The following is a 16,541-nucleotide window of genomic DNA, read 5'->3' as shown; positions in this document are numbered from 1 at the left end:
TGTTTATACATGGTGCTGAGAACCCAGTGCTTCACGCATGCTAGGCAAGTGCTCTACCACTGAGCCACAATCACAGCCCCAAGGAAGTGTTTTACAGAAACATATAAATGACTTTAGCAGCTGATGAGTCATATATATTATCAGGACTCCATTAAAGCATGAGCAGTCAACAGAAAGAAAAAAAAATTCTCAGTTAAATCAACATCTTCAGTTTTACATCATTTAATTCTTCAAATAGCAGTTATGAATGACCTAACTCTGACCATCACTCAAGTTTTTAATATCAGAAAAAATTACCAACACACAGATGAGAAACAACTGAGGATATAATATGCAGGTTCCTCATCTCAATCTGTCTTATTTTAAGAACTAGAGTATCTAGTATTTTATTTAATTTAAACACATATTCACCATAAAATGGAAATAAGTGTTTTGTTTATGATAGGAATAAAAACAGAGAAATATATGTCTCACCCCCAAAATGAACATCACATTTCATTTTTAAGAAGCATCATAAGCCAAGGTAATTTTACAATGTCTCTAAACTCCAAATATATTTTCATACTCTCTTCAATGTAAAACCATTATCTAAGAAGATTTGTCAAGCTTTATTATGTGCAATTTACATTATCACATAAATCTATTTTAAAATTGAGGTATTATTTACAGAGAGTAGAATGCATAAACAAGGAGTGTAGCATTCAGTGAGTTTGCCTAATTTATAGGTCACCAAATCTGACTGTGAGGTCTAGAAAATTTTTATCACACAAAATGTAGGGTCTAGAAAGTTCCTTTGTGGATTTTTCTAAACAAAGCCCACCAAAATCAATGAGATAATTTCTATAACCATCACAAAATTTTCTTGTTCTGTGAACTCATAAATGGGACTGTATTATTGTTTCTCCTATTGCTCAACATAATATTTCTGATATTTATGCATGTATGATTTCATTCTTTATGTTTTTATTAGTGTGTGTTTCTTGTTCTTTATTGCTAGTTATTATTTCATTTTATGAGTAGTCTACAACTTTATTGACCTGCTTTTGGACATTTGGACATTTTCTAATTTCTTCTTATTATAAATTAAATGCTAAAACATCCCTACAAATCTTGATGTGGAAACACACATACTAAGTCCGTTTACATTAATAGAAACCAGTATTCTTACTTACAGGATGGCTGTTTCATTTTTCTTTGCCATTTTGCTCTTTGATGAGATTTTTTTTTTATTTTTCATACCTTGATTTATTAATTTATTCTATTTTTATGCTTTGCTAAAGATCTTTTCAGGACAATGAAGATATTCCCTTATGTTTTATTTTGATTGCTGTATGTTTTTGCTTTTACATTTAGGTCTGTGCTTCCTTTTCTATATGTACATAAAATTAAGCAGTGATTAAGTTATTATTCCCAAATGCAGTTGTTTCAGTATCCTTTGCCTGAAAGATTTTCTTTCCTTCATTGAATTTCACCAACACCTTTGCTGATGTCTAATTAACTCTACATGTGACTATTTCTGGATCCTATTTTTCCACAGTATGCCAGTAGATGCTGTTTTTGTTATTATTGCTTTATAGAACTTTTGAAATCAGGGGCTTAAATCCTCCACATTTCTTTCTCAAAGATTCTTAAGACTTCATATTTCCTTATGAAATTTAGAGTTAGTTTATCAATTTCTATAGCAAAGCCTGCTGGTATTTTTTTAATTGAAAATGCATTAACTAGACAGGTAATTTGGGAAACTTGAATACTTACCATATTGAGTATTTTAATTCATAAATTTGCATTCATCACCATTTAAGGATTTTTAAAATTTTTGCCCTTTGTTCTAAACTTGTAGCATTAATTATAGAGCACTTCTCCACTTTTGTTAAGTTTAATTTTAATTGTTTCATTTTTGATCTTATTAAAATTGACATTTAAAAATAAATAGGCAAAAGAACTAAACAGAAACTTCTCAAAGAAGAAACATAAGTGACCAAGAAATTTATGAAAAAATGTTCAGCATCTCTTGCAATTAGGGAAACACAAATCAAAACTACACTAAAATTTCATCTTATTCCGGTCAGAATGGCAATTATCAAGAATACAAGTAATAATAAATGGTGACCAGAATGTGGGGCAAAGGTACCGTCTTACGTTGTTGGTGGGACTGAAAATTAGTACAACCACTCTGGAAGATAGTGTGGAGATTCCTCAAAACACTAGGAATAAAACCACCACATGACCCAGCTATAAGACTCCTTGGTAGTTATACAAAAGATCTAAAGTCAAACTATAGCAATACAGACACTTCAGTGTTTATAGCAGCACAATTCACAGTAGCCAGATTATGGAATCAACTCAAGTACCCTTCAACAAATAAATGGACAATGTGGTATAATCACACAATGGCGTTTTACACAGCCATGAAGAAAAATGAAATAATGGTATTTGCCAGTAAATGGAAGGAAATAGAAAAAAAAACCATGCTAAAAAAATAAGCCAGACTCAAAAAATCAAGGGTCAGATATTTTCTCTCATATGTGGAAGCTACAGAAAACTAAGGGGAAAAAAGGCAGTTGGAGAAGGAATTAGATATAATGGTACAGGGAAGATCAGTGGAGTAGGAGACTGAGAATGAAGGAGAAAGGGATGGAAAGGGGAAGGAAAATGGAATGAATTTAACACAATCATGTTATGTTTATATACAAAGCCACTATAGGGAATTTCACCTTTATGTATATGTAGAAGAAAGAAAATTTAGTAAAGTAGAAGAGAAAGAATGGGGAAGGAGGGAGAGGAGCAATGGGGTTTGAAATCAAATTCCTTGCATGCATGATTCTGTCAAAATGAACCTAAATACTATATATAATTACAGTGCTCTAATAAAAAATATTTCTTATCCTTTATTAATAATTTAAAAATAATTCATTTGATCTATCATATATAACTTAAGATTTTAATAGAACTAATGCATTTATTATTTCGAGTGGCCTTTTGTGTATATTTAGTTAGAATATCTAGGTATGCAGTGAGAGCATCTGAAAATGAATAAAGTCTTGTCATTCCTTTCACATAAATATTTTTTATGTCTTCCTCTTATGTTATTGTACTGGTTTGAACCTCCAGTACAATGCTGTATGTAGTTGGTAAGAGTTAGGGGAAAAAGTTTAATTTTTTACAGCAAAATATGATATTAGCTTTAGGCGTGTCATAGAAACAGATTTGCCCACGAATGAATACTGATTTTTGTAATTGTTTTTGACAAATGTTGAGGTGAATAAATTAATGTTTTATCATTTCTTTGATTAATGTAGTAAATTATGCTAATAAATTTCAGTTAGAAAATCAGTCTTGCATCCTTGGAATAAGACTCCCTTTTCATGGAATATTAATCTTTTTATGTTTTGTTGCAGTGTATTTTCTAATATATCTTGAGGGACATTCAAAACCATGTTAATGTGTTATAGTGGTCTGTAATTTTGTTTTCTTGTAATATACTTGTCAGGTGTCAGTTGTCGTGTCATTTTGGGCTCATAAAATGACAAATGAATTGTTCTCCAACATTTTATTCCCTGAAAGAATTTGTTTAGCATTGTTCATTGTTTACCTTAAGTATTCGATAGAATTAACCAATAAAATGATCTGAAAATATTTAAAGGAAATATGTGATAATTCAATACATCTATAGAATGCTTTGTGATAAAATCAGGATAATTAGTATTTTCGTCTCCTCATCATTTCTTCATGTTTGGAGTTTAACTTCCCCTTTGCTAGTCTTCATAAAATATATACAAGATTGTTGTAAACTCAAGTAACACTCCTGTTGTAAACTCAAGTAACTTCCCCTTTGCTAGTCTTCATAAAATATATACAAGATTGTTGTAAATTCAAGTAACACTCTAGAGCCCTAGAATTTATTCTTCCTATCTCATGGTATTTTGGTATCCATATCTAACCTCCCTCCTCTCCCCACTCCCCCACCTTTCCCAGCATCTATTAATCACTATTTTACTCACTTTTGTGAGGTCAAAGTTTATAGCTTTCACATATGGAGAGAACATTCAGGATTTATCTTTCTGTGTCTGGCTCATTTCACTTGATATAATGTTGTCCAGTTTCATCTATTTTGCCACAAATTGCAGCACTATTCACAGTAGTTAAATAATGAATCAGCCCAGGTGTCCATCACAATGAATGGATAAAGAAAATGTAGTGTATATATAAACAAGAGGATACTATTCAAACACAAAAGTGAATTAAATCCCATTGTAGATAATAAAATGAATTTGTTTTTCTTTCTGAATACTTTTGTCTATTTTTAAAAACATATTTTGGGCAGGGCACAGTGGTGCATGCTTGTAATGCCAGTGGCTCAGGAAGCTGAGGCAGGAGGATCACGAATCCAAAGCCAACCTCAGCAAGAGTGAGGTACGAAGCAACTCAGTGAGACCTGTCTCTAAATAAAATACAAAATAGGGCTGGGGGTGTGGCTCAGTGGTTGATCACCCCTGAGTTCAATCCCTGGTACTCCCCCCTCCAACAACAACAACAAAAGGGGGAGTGTTCAGTTTTTCTCTATATTTTTGCAACCTTTGGAGTTCTTTTAAAAGAATGTTTTTTAAGTTCTCTAAAGTTGACACTAACCTGTTCATAATGTTCTTATTCTAATTGCCTATGTAACCTGAATTAATATTCCTTCTCCTTTTTTTTAAATTCTTCCCTCTTTATTCTGATCAGTCTTAATAAGGATTTATCAATTTCCCTAACAACTTCAAGACTTAGATTTTGGAATTGTTAATTTTCTTTTTTTCCTTATTGGTTATTATTTATATATTTATTATATTTTTGTTCTCCTTAATTTTTGAGTAGGCTTACTTTTTCTCTTAATTACCATTCATTGTTTTAATTCTTCATCTTTCTGAGCATGAGAATTTAAAACTATAAATTTGTCTTTGAACAATATGGAGTGCATTTCATAAATATTAACAATATTTTTTTATTTTTAAAGTAGAATATTTTCTTTCTAAACTCATGTATTATTCTTTGACTATGAGTATGTTTAAAGACACAGAGAGAGAGAAAGAGAGAGAGAGAGAGAGAGAGAGAGAGAGAGAGAGAAATTGATTAGCTCAGCTTCATTCATCTCTCCACTACTTGTAACAATCACTGCAGCCAGATTGATAAACTCTTGGCCCATTTAACATTAGATATTGGATTAATATATGGGTTGAGGGAGAGATATTGAAGCAGAAATAGGGCAAATTGAGGTGTTGAGCATAGATTTAAAAAGAGGCAGTTTATGATGTGAAGGAATTCAGTTTCTTTCCATAGGGAAAAAATAAAACAAAATGAATGAATGTATGAATCATGGAAAAAACATTAAAAACACCTATTTGAAGTCATTGAAAAATGACCAAAGTCAGTCAAAAATTTGAGATGCAGTTAATTTTAAAATAATACTATTTTATAACATTAGTTAAGAACTGTGAAATTTAAAATTTTTTTGCCTAGTAATGGTCCATAGCATACCATACCTAACATTAAAAAAAAAAAAGTTTGAAGCAGAAGCAATGCTGGGAATTTTAAAGGGGGGGATTCTGTAAATGAGGGAGCTACAGAAAGAGCTGAAATGCCAAATCTGAATATGGTCTGTGTCTAAAGTCCTGTTCTCACAGGGAGTGCGGTGAAAGAAAAATTTTTTCTCAGCAAAAGAAACAATCTGTGAGGTAAATAGAGACCCTACATTTTGGGAGCAAATCTTTACCTCTCACCCATCAGATAGAGCACTAATCACTGGGTATATAAAGAACTCAAAAAGCTAGACACCAAAAGCACAAATAACCCAATCAATAAATGGACCCAAAGAGACACTTCTCAGAAGATGATGGACAATCAATCAGGAAATATATGAAAAAATGTTCACCACCACTAGCAATGAGAGAAATGCAAATCAAAACCACTGTACGATTTCATCTCACTCCAGTCAGAATGGCAGCTGTTATACATACAAACAACCATAAATGTTGGCGAGGATGTGGGGAAATAGGTACACTCCTACACTGCTGGTGGGACTGCAGATTGGTGCAGCCAATATGGAAAGCAGTATGGAGATTTCTTGGAAAATTGGGAATGGAACCACCATTTGACCCAGCTATCCCTCTCCTTGGTCTATATCCAAAGGACTTAAAAACAGCATACTACAGGGACACAGCCACATCAATGTTTACAGCAGCACAATTCACAATAGCTAAACTGTGGAGCCAACCTAGATGCCCTTCAGTAGATGAATGGATAAAAAAAAATGTGGCATATATACACAATGGACTATTACTCAGCAATAAAAGAGAATAAAATCATGGCATTTGCAGGTAAATGGATGGAATTAGAGAAGATAATGCTAAGTGAAGTTATCCAATCCCAAGAAACCAAATGATGAATGTTTTCTTTGATATAAGGAAGCTGATTCATAGTGGGATAGGGAGAGGGAGCATGGGAGGAATAGATGAACTCTAGATAGGGCAGAGGGGTTGGAGGGGAAGGGAGGGAGCATGGGGTTACAAATGATGGTGGAATGTGATGATCATTATTATCCAAAGTACAGGTATGAAGGTATGAATCGGCGTGAATATATTTTATATAGAATAAGAGATATGAAAGATTGTGTTCTATATGTGTAATAGGAATTGTAATACATTCCATTGATATATATAAATATAAATACATAAATAAATAGAAAAATATAAACAACCACAAAACAGACAAAACAAGAGAAGTCTGAATGGCTCTTGGTAGTATTTGTGAGTTTGATATGCTTTTGACTAAGTATATCCCTCTACTGCCATGCAAATTGGAAGACCTGAAAATGAGCTGATCTCAAAACCTTACTGGTTTGAGGCAGAACTCAGGAGTGTCAAGGCAACCACCACTTTAAGGTATAGCAGAGAAGAGTCTCAAGATCTGAGAGTAAACTCTGTATCAATATTTCTTACAGCTACATTACACCTACAGACAGCTAGGATGTGCATGAACAGTGGAGATGAAGAAACCAGACTACTAAGACAGAAGAAAAGAAGCAGCTTTTTGAAGTCAAATGGTTTGATCACAGATATCCAGTACTGCAGGTGAGAAGAAGTTGACGTGTTTAGTTCAGGAGTGTTAATGACCAACTGAAGAGCAACCTTAAAGAAAGAAAAGAAAACAGAGTTACTGAAATATTTTCTATTCTAAAATTTCAATTTTCAACTAAAAATATTTACTTATATACAAAAATTAGTAAATTGCAATCCATGCATAGCTGGGTCAAATGGTGGTTCCATTCCCAAAATAGTCTACAAAAATTGATCACAAGTGAACACACAGTTTGAATTTTGTAGTATTCACATCAGGAATTGTAAATATATTCAAGGAATAAAAGAAAAATATAATTTTTAAAAGTATGCATATGTATAACAGTAAAGAAATGAAAATTCTAAAAAGGAACCAGTTGAAAATCTAAAGCTATAGAGGTATAATAACTGAACTAAAAGTTTCAGGAAATGAGTTCAACAAAACATTGAATATGACAGAAGAAAGAATAAGTGAATTTAAAGCTAAATCAATAGCACTCACCTAATCTGAAAAATCTAGAGAGAAAAACAAAGATGAAATGGACAAATTATTTTAGTTTTTTGAGACAGCATCAAGGTCCATATTTGTACAATTAAAGTTTCAGGAAGAAAAAAAAGGAAAATAAAAGAAAAAAGAAGAGAAAAATATTTGAAGAAATAACAGCTATAAACATCCCATTTTTGTGAAAAAATGCTAAACAATTAATCCAATATATTCAACAAATCAGAAAAAAGAGAGCAACATAAGGTATACCCATGTACATTATAGTCAAATTGCTGATAGTAAAGAGAAACTATTGAAGCGAGAGAAAAACGACACATACCATAGATTGGAATAATTATACAATTCATGGCAACATTTGCATCAGAATTTGGATGATGGAGACATTGAAAAGGACATATTAAAAGATGAAAGGAAAACACATGTTGAACCAGATTTTTATTTCCAGCAAAACTAATTAAAAATAAATAAAATTACAGCTAAAAACCTTAAAAGCCAACTATATTTTGCAATTAAAGAAAAAAATGAAGATATTTTCAAATAAATAAAAATGTAGACATTGTGTTTCAGCAAATCTGCACTATAAGAGATAATAAAGCCAGTCCTTCAAACTGAAGGAAATTAGAACCCATGCTACCTTGGATATAAAAAAAAAATGAAGAAGAGCACTGAAAATGGTAAATGTTGGTTAAATATAAAAGAATATGCATACACAGAATGTTTTCTTAATTTCTTTATAGTGATATATGATGGTTTTAAAATATAACAATATGTAGATTCATATAAATGGGACTATGCCATTGTAAATTTTCTGTATTTTGATGGAAAGTATTCAATATTAAGTTCAAGTAGATTATGTTAAAAGTGAAGTTCAAGTAGATTTTGCTAAAAGTTCATGCTGTAATCCCTAGACCAACAACTAAAAATGGTGTAAGAAAAATAGGTATAAGCCTAGTATTAATACTTGTTTCTGAATCTCACTTATCTTTCTTTCTTTTTTTTTTTTTTTTGGTGTTGGGGACTACAGGGGATTCAACCCAGGGGGCTCTATCCTAAGATATTTCCCCATTTCTTTTAATTTATTTATTATTTTAATTTTGAAGCAGCATCTTTCCAAGTTGTCCAGGCTGGGCATGAATTTGAGATCAGGCTCTCCCAACTTCCCAAGTTACTGAGAATATAGGCGTGGGCCTCCACTCCTGACCACATCTTGCTCATATTTTGATTCTGTATATGATGAAGGAACCAGGAATAGTATGGTAGCTAGGAGAAAAATTCTTGGGTCTACTTGTCACCAATTAGCTTTGTTATCATAGGATATTTAATTTTTTTTTATGTCTCAGTTATCTGTCTGAAAATAATGAAGAAAATGACAATAATCCCTCAATGTTGTGAGTGTTAAATCCACATAATGAAGTTGGTCAATGTCTGGTATGGATTCATGTGACCAATCATTATTACTGTTTCTGTTGAATCAGTGAGTGAGTAGAGATGTAGATTGCAGGTGCAAATATTGGAGAAACACACCCTTTGATAGCGATAAGTCAGGCAAAGTGATTAATGTAGGCCGATTGCAGGGGTTGTTTTGAGGGTTCAAGACAATCCGATGGAGTAAAGTAGATTAGAAATTTGGATGCAGATATCGCAGCAGCATAGGAGGGAAAAAAAAAAGGAAAGAGAATGAAAATAAGACAAAGTTACTTTTAAGAAAAAATCATCTTAAAAAAGTAGACAGATAAGAATAAAGGGGAAAATGACCTTGAAAGAGATCAGGATAGTCTTCAGAATGACTTTGAAACCAGACACTACATGAAATACCATATCAACATCTTGAGACCGCAGCCGGGGGAGAGCAAATTCCTGTTTTTATTCCACTTTTATGGCATGCATCTGAACACACAAATCCTGAGCTCTGTGATCTTGGGTTGGTTGCTTCAACTCTATTTTGGACTCAATTTGTTCATCTATAAAATGTAACTAGCTCGCTAGGTGTTAGGTTTTAAGAGGTTGATCATGTCCAAATAATATAATATTTAGCACACAATAGATGTACAAATTGTTGCTTTAATCATGATCTTTTTAGCATCTCCTTGTTCATATTCCCTTTTCTGCTTTCCCCAAAAGGATGTTCCCAACTCATAATAAAAAAACAAAATTAGACCTGCTTCCTGAAACAGCACCCATTGGGACTGGGAATCCTTAGAGAGATAAGTTGTTTGGATGGAAGCAAATATGGTTCACCACCTGGGGCTAGAAATGTGGAATGAGGTTTTCTGGTATCATTTGGAGACATTGTTGTGCTCAGAATAGGTGTTTATGGAATGGACCTCAGAACAGGCTGGCTAGCTCATGGCTGTCGAAAAGTAGGACTTGCTCTCACTGTGAGCCTCCTTGGTGAGTGGAGCATCTTCCCTAGTCAGAGCTCTCCCATGCTTTGGCAGGGAGGCGCAGAGCCTAATGGCTGGTCTTTGGGCTAAGGGATGCTTGATGCACAACCGGCCATTGGCCCCATTCTTCCTTCAGCACTCACATAGTCTTAACATGAAAAAGGAGCCTCCCCTACTCTGCCCAAGGGATTTAGAAAGGATGCAATGACATGGGCAGTGGCTGTAGAGACACAGATGTTTAAGTTGAGGAAGATATCTCTTAATCTGCATTAGTACTGGGATCCTTCAGAGTCTGAGGAGAGAAATCATTGTAAGAGGAGAATGACGTTAGGTTAGCTACTAACTATACTTGTTCACTAGAATTGATTCTGGGTGACTTCAAGAAATTAACTTCATCTTTCTTTTTTTAATTTGTTCATTTTAGTTATAAATGACAGTAGAATGTATTTTGACATATCATACATACATGGAACATGACTTCCCATTCTGGTGGCCATACATGATGTGGAATTACACTAGTTGTGTATTAATTTATGTCCAAATCATTGTACTGTCTTTCCCATTCCCATCCTCCTCCCTTCTCCTGGTTTCTCCCTGTCCAGTCTGGTGAGTCTTCACCCCTTCCTCCCCGAGTTTATTGTGAGTTAGCTCCTGCATATCAGAGAGAACATTCAGCCTTTGGTTTTGGGGGGATTGGCTTATTTCACTTACTATGATAGAGTCCAGTTCCATCCATTTACCTACAAATGCCATAATTTCATTCTTCTTTAAGGCAAATATTTCATTCTATATATGTTCCACATTTTCTTTATCCATTCATTTATTGAATGGATAGGTTGTTCCATAGCTTAACTATTGTGAATTAAGCTGCTATGAACATTGATGTGGCTGCATCACTATATTATGCTTATTTTAAATCCGTTGGGTATAAGCCAAGGAGTGGGATAACTGGATCAAATGAAGATATTTTCAAATAAATAAAAACAAATTCCAAGTTTTCTGAGGAATCTCCATGATGCTTTACAGAGTGCTTGCACCAATTTGCAGTCCTGCCCACAATGTATAAATGTACTTTATTCCCTGAGTCCTTACAAACATTCATTGTTACTTTGTTCTTGATAATTGACATTCTGATTGAAGTAAAATGAAAGTATAGTTTTAACTTGCATTTCTCTAAATGCTAGTGATGTTGAACATTTTTCATTTATTTGTTGACCATTTGTATTTCTTCTTCTGTGAAGTGTCTGTTAATTAACTTCACCTTTCTTGACTTTTGTTGCCTGATCTATAAGATAATATCCATTAAGCTGTTCACCTCTAGATTCTAATAAGCAGTATGTGTATGTCTAAAGAAGGGCACATGAATATACATGTGGCACATGTATCTTCATATTTGCATGTACCCAAATACAAAAGCATTTGTCATGTAATGGAAAGCCTGATTTACTTGTGGACATGGCCATTATGTAATAACACATACTTTTGAATGTGCAAAATGTGCATAATTATGAGTGAGTGCTTTGTATGTGCCTATACATATGTAGTCATATATGTATTTGTGTGCAAGTGTGTGCACATGAATGTTTGTGATGACTGTGTGTCTGTTTGCAGGCATATGTACATACATGCATGAAAGAACGGATTCATATATGTTTGTGCCTAATGTAACAAATACCTTGCTGAAATTTGACTGCAGTCTAAATCAGGCCTTTCTTTTCAGGTTACACAAAGAAAAGCGAATCCATATCAGCTGCCTTTTGATGGAACTAGGCATCTGCTATCAAGGTGTAAGCAATCGGCAAGCCGATCAGGAATATCCCCCAGAATGGTGCTACACAATGGGACTTTCTGGAGGGGCTTTGTTTTCCTCGGATTCTCCAGCTTTGGTGAACTGCAACTCCTGCTCTTTACCTTATTCCTCTGTCTGTATCTGGTCACCCTGACCAGCAATGTCTTTATCATTGTCCTCATCAGGCTGGATAGCCATCTGCACACCCCCATGTATCTCTTCCTTTCCTTCCTGTCTTTCTCTGAGACCTGCTACACTCTGGGCATCATCCCTCGGATGCTGTCTGGCCTGGTTGTGGGGGGCCAGTCCATCTCCTACGTGGGCTGTGCGGCACAGATGTTCTTCTCCGCCTCATGGGCCTGTAGCGACTGCTTCCTTCTGGCTGTCATGGGCTTTGACAGATACGTGGCCATCTGTACCCCGCTGCACTATGCCAGCCGCATGCACCCTACCCTCTGTGCTCAGCTCATTGGTGCCTCCTTCCTCGGTGGGTACCTCTTTGGGCTGGGAATGACACTGGTCATTTTCCACCTGTCCTTCTGCAGCTCCCATGAGATTCAGCACTTTTTCTGCGACACGCCCCCCGTGCTGAGCCTTGCCTGTGGAGATACAGCACTGAGCGAGCTGGGGATCCTCCTGCTCAGCCTGCTGGTCCTGTTGGCCTCCTTCTTCTTCCTCACCATCTCCTATGCCTATATCCTGGCAGCCATCCTGAGGATCCCCTCTGCCGAAGGACGGAAGAAAGCTTTCTCCACCTGCGCCTCGCACCTCACGGTGGTCATCATTCACTACGGCTGCGCCTCTTTCATGTACTTGAGGCCGAAAGCCAGCTACTCTCTTGAGCGGGATCAGCTTATTGCTGTCACCTATACGGTGGTGACCCCTCTCCTCAATCCTGTTGTTTATAGTCTAAGGAACAGGGCTGTGCAGACAGCGGTGAAGAATGCTTTCCAAGGGAGCCTACTGGGTAAAGGATGAAGACTGGCTCAAAGGGACACTCTCCTCTGTGTCACAGACCAACAGGCCAGATTTTCCTGACCTCAGGTCAAGGTGTCCTACTCAGCAGCCACTGGAAGAGCCCATCCTGCGGGTCTTTCCTCCAAGGCTACTTGAGAAAGCAGAGGGAGGGCTTCTGACTCTGCTCTCCGTGTTCAACTCACAGTGAGCACAAAATAGGAATTTTCACTTTCAGCCTCATAGATGCCCCCTTAGTTACTGAAACCCACTAAGAATTAAGGCTTTTCTTCATTCATTAAGATCATGACAATAAATTTGGAGTATTCAAGTTCAGGGCATTGGCTGGCAGAAACCCTAGCAGGGTCACTATAGAGTTTTATAAAATCATACCATGATTAGACTATTTGACCTCTAATGCTCTTCCAATATTTGGAATTCAGTGAAAAGCAGTATGACAGAATGATACCTTCCTAAAATGCAAAGAAAGGTTATTCCCCCTCTCACTGGGTATCTTTTATATTATTATATAGTAGAGCTTTCTATCTCTGACCCATTATTAGTTTACTTCCTTCATTTTAATTGTTTATGTAAGATGGGCAGATTCTATTTCAGAAAATGTATTTATTTCCTATTCTCCTTGGTAAGTGCTGTTGCTCTCTGGTGTCAAGGATGGTCCTTTCTCCCTGACTAGGGTATTATCCTTGGAATCTGTTGTAGAGCTATCTATTCTACCTATCCAGACTTCCACTTACAATGTTCCACACACACTGTCAGACATGGTTAGGGATAGGTGAAAGTGTAGTGTCTGTGGGCTCTCCCATCCAGCGAGGAGGTCCACGGAACAGGGTAGAGGAGAGTGTGGTTACAGAGTCGCTAATCAAGACCTCCGGAGACCAAGCAGGAAGCAGGTCTGATTTTACTGCACAGTCACCATGTATATATACTCAGGCAGTAGCTAAGCAGGTTCCAGGCAGCCACCAATACAATTTCTACTACCTGTCTTTGCAGTGACCAGTCGAGGAGTGGGCCATGGAGCAAGTGCAGGGACTGCCACACATGGCCCCATGCCCAGGGCTGTGCCTATGGGGTAAGCGGTTTGCTGCTCACACGCCTAGCACAGAGGAGTGGCCTGCCACTCAGACGTCCTTAATGTGTGCCATGTATGCAGCACTCCATGCACTTGTCCCCACAGTAGTGAATTCCTAAAGCTGTCTGGTGGGAGCCTGAATGTAAGCATTTCAACCTAGGTGACTGTATAACCCTGGATAAGTCGCTTAAGCTTCCCTCAGTTTCAAAGCCTTCATCTGAAAAAAAATGGTTGTAACTTCATAGTTTTGTTTTGGTGATTAAAGGAGATCATGAATGTAAAGAATTTAGCCTTAGTGATCGTCTAATAAATTTCAGTTGCTGTTATGAATGTGTTATGGAAAGTGATGTTGGATTTTTGTTCAGGGAAATTTTATTCTTGAGGGGGAAGATCAGAGAAGGCTTCATGTCTAAGGTAGGATGTGACCTTGTTCCTGGAGAATGAGTGACTCCTGAGTGCACCGACTGAGGACATTCACAGAAGGACGAACAGAATAACCACAGGTTGGGAGGTCAGACAATGTAGACCTGGTCCAGAGGAGGGTGAGTTAGTTGTCCAGGAAGCTGAAAATGTCTCACAAATTACTGTGAAGTTCGCTCAGGTTAGGACTCATTTGTTGGGGGTGGGCAGCAATTTGAATACCTTGCTTCAGATCCTTTGGGAACTGGGAGGCACAACCTGGGAGCCGATAGTGAAGTGGCATCGGTGATGAGTTTTGAGATGAACCCAGTGGCAGGGAGGATGATGGATTTCATCAGGGAGAAACCAGAGGCAAGGGGACCAGGAATCACTCCATTTCCATCATCCTCCAGAGAGGCAGAGGCCTGAACAGGGACTGTGACGTCAGAAATTGAAGAAAACTATAATCATAAGAGATTTTAAAACAGTGGGATCCAGATCCATAGGATTTAGCCATGAGAGATAAATGAGGGATGACTTCAGAAATCAAGGAAGAATTTAGTCTGTGATGATATTTTTTTCCCAATTGGAATCCATAGTTTTTTATGTTTTCAGAAAAAACACATTTGTAGTTAGAATTTGATGAAAATTAAATTTGGGAGAAGGGACCTACATCTTAGAGAAAAGAGCAAGATAGAGAGAAGTAGGTGAGTTATTTAGATAGCAGAAAGGTTGGCATTTGAGGAGAAGGGCCAGCTACCCTAGAGACCTTTTCAGTGTAGGATGGATCTTACCCCACTGCTCTGAGGGACTTGAGAAGATTTATTTCCATAACCTATCAATAAATAACCCAGCATGACAGTCCCTAAATGTCCACTGGCCAGTGGTGAGTAAGAGTGCTCCAAGAATCACTAAGCAATATTTAAAGGTAATTCTAATTTCCAAATGAAGCAGGCAAAAGTATGGAAGGGTTAGGAGTCACTTGGGGGGTTTGTTAGATATTTCTGAGGTCCATGTCTATAGAACTTGACAAAATTGATTTGGGTAGGAAACAACAGAAGTAGGCTATGAAAATTGTCTTTCTTAATTAAGAATTTGACCATGTGCTTTAAAAGGGCAAACATTCCTTCGAGAGAGAGAGAGAGAGAGAGAGAGAGAGAGAGAGAGAGAGAGAGAGATATTAGTCCTGATGCTTTTTAGCTCTGTGACCTAGGAAAAATTTCTTAACATTTTGTGTCTCCATTTTCTCAATTGCAAAATGAAATGATAACAATATTCATTTTATAGGAATTTGGGGGGAAGATTAATATAAAATATTTAGAATAAGGCCTGATACACATTATGTACACAATACAACCATCTCTTATTATTTGAAGTTTCTAGCTAGTATCACCTTAGAGGGCCTTGTCTTTTTGCCAGTTGACATTGGTATAAGCCAGAGACAGATGTGTCCATAATTTTATATATCACAACAGAGCTGGACAGAGTGCTATCGCCCAGTACTATGTCTGACTGGAGAACACAGGAAGATGGATCTAGATCCCAGAGACATGAGAGGATGAAATACTGGGAAAGATTAAGCTATATGTAGGCAGAGTATGGAAACAAGAATTGATGGATGGAATCAGAAAGATTCATAAGAAATAAAGGGATATTCATATAGAAATAATACAATTTTGGAGAGCCAACCAAGCACTAGGTATTAAGAAAGAAAAAAATCAAGTCTGCAGCCAGAGATCTAGGGCCCAGAATTACAGTTGAAAGTAAGTAAACAGAAGGTCAAAAAAAGAGATGAATATTAATTAGGAGAACTTTGAGATTAAGAAGGATATTTGATATAAATTCTAATTGTTATAACATACAATGAATATTTATAGTTTCCTACTAAATCATGTATACTGATTAAAAACTTATACTTTTTCAATTTTATGTTTTATTTTAATTTGTTATATATAACAGCAAAATTCATTACAATTCATATTACACGTATAGAGCATAGTTTTTCATATCTCTGGTTGTACAAAAAGTAGAGTCATACCATTCTTGTCTTCGTACATGTACTTAGGGTAATGATGTCCATCTCATTCCACTGTCTTTCCTACCCCCAAGGCCCCTCCCTTCCTCTCCCTCCCCTTTGCCCTGTCTAAAGTTCCTCTATTCCTCCCATGCTCCACCCCCCCTATCCCCATTAAGGATCAGCATCCTCATATCACAGAAAACATTCGGCATTTGATTTTTAGGATTGGCTAACTTCACTTAGCATTGTATCCTCCAACTCCATCCATTTACCTGCAAATGCCATAATTTTATTCCCTTTTAATGCTGAATA

At 36.4% G+C, this 16,541-nt stretch overlaps 1 protein-coding gene across 1 annotated transcript; it reads left to right on the top strand.

Annotated features, from left to right (window-relative positions):
• Positions 1 to 11,805: 11,805 nt before the first annotated feature.
• On the top strand, positions 11,806 to 12,747 carry Or10z1 (olfactory receptor family 10 subfamily Z member 1). Its single transcript, XM_026407940.2, has one exon. It carries the CDS (start codon positions 11,806 to 11,808, stop codon positions 12,745 to 12,747), a length of 942 nt encoding a protein of 313 aa, XP_026263725.2.
• The last annotated feature ends 3,794 nt before the right edge of the window (positions 12,748 to 16,541 follow it).

The sequence above is a fragment of the Urocitellus parryii genome, chromosome 11 (assembly GCF_045843805.1).
Source record: "Urocitellus parryii isolate mUroPar1 chromosome 11, mUroPar1.hap1, whole genome shotgun sequence".
Classification (NCBI taxonomy): Eukaryota; Metazoa; Chordata; class Mammalia; order Rodentia; family Sciuridae; genus Urocitellus; species Urocitellus parryii.
Note: the sequence above shows the minus strand (reverse complement) of the source record. Positions and strands in the feature narration are given on the sequence as shown.

What these genes read in the sequence shown, in the direction of transcription:
- Or10z1 (XM_026407940.2), top strand. Translation starts at nt 11,806, where the DNA reads ATGGTGCTACACAATGGGACTTTCTGGAGGGGCTTTGTTTTCCTCGGA.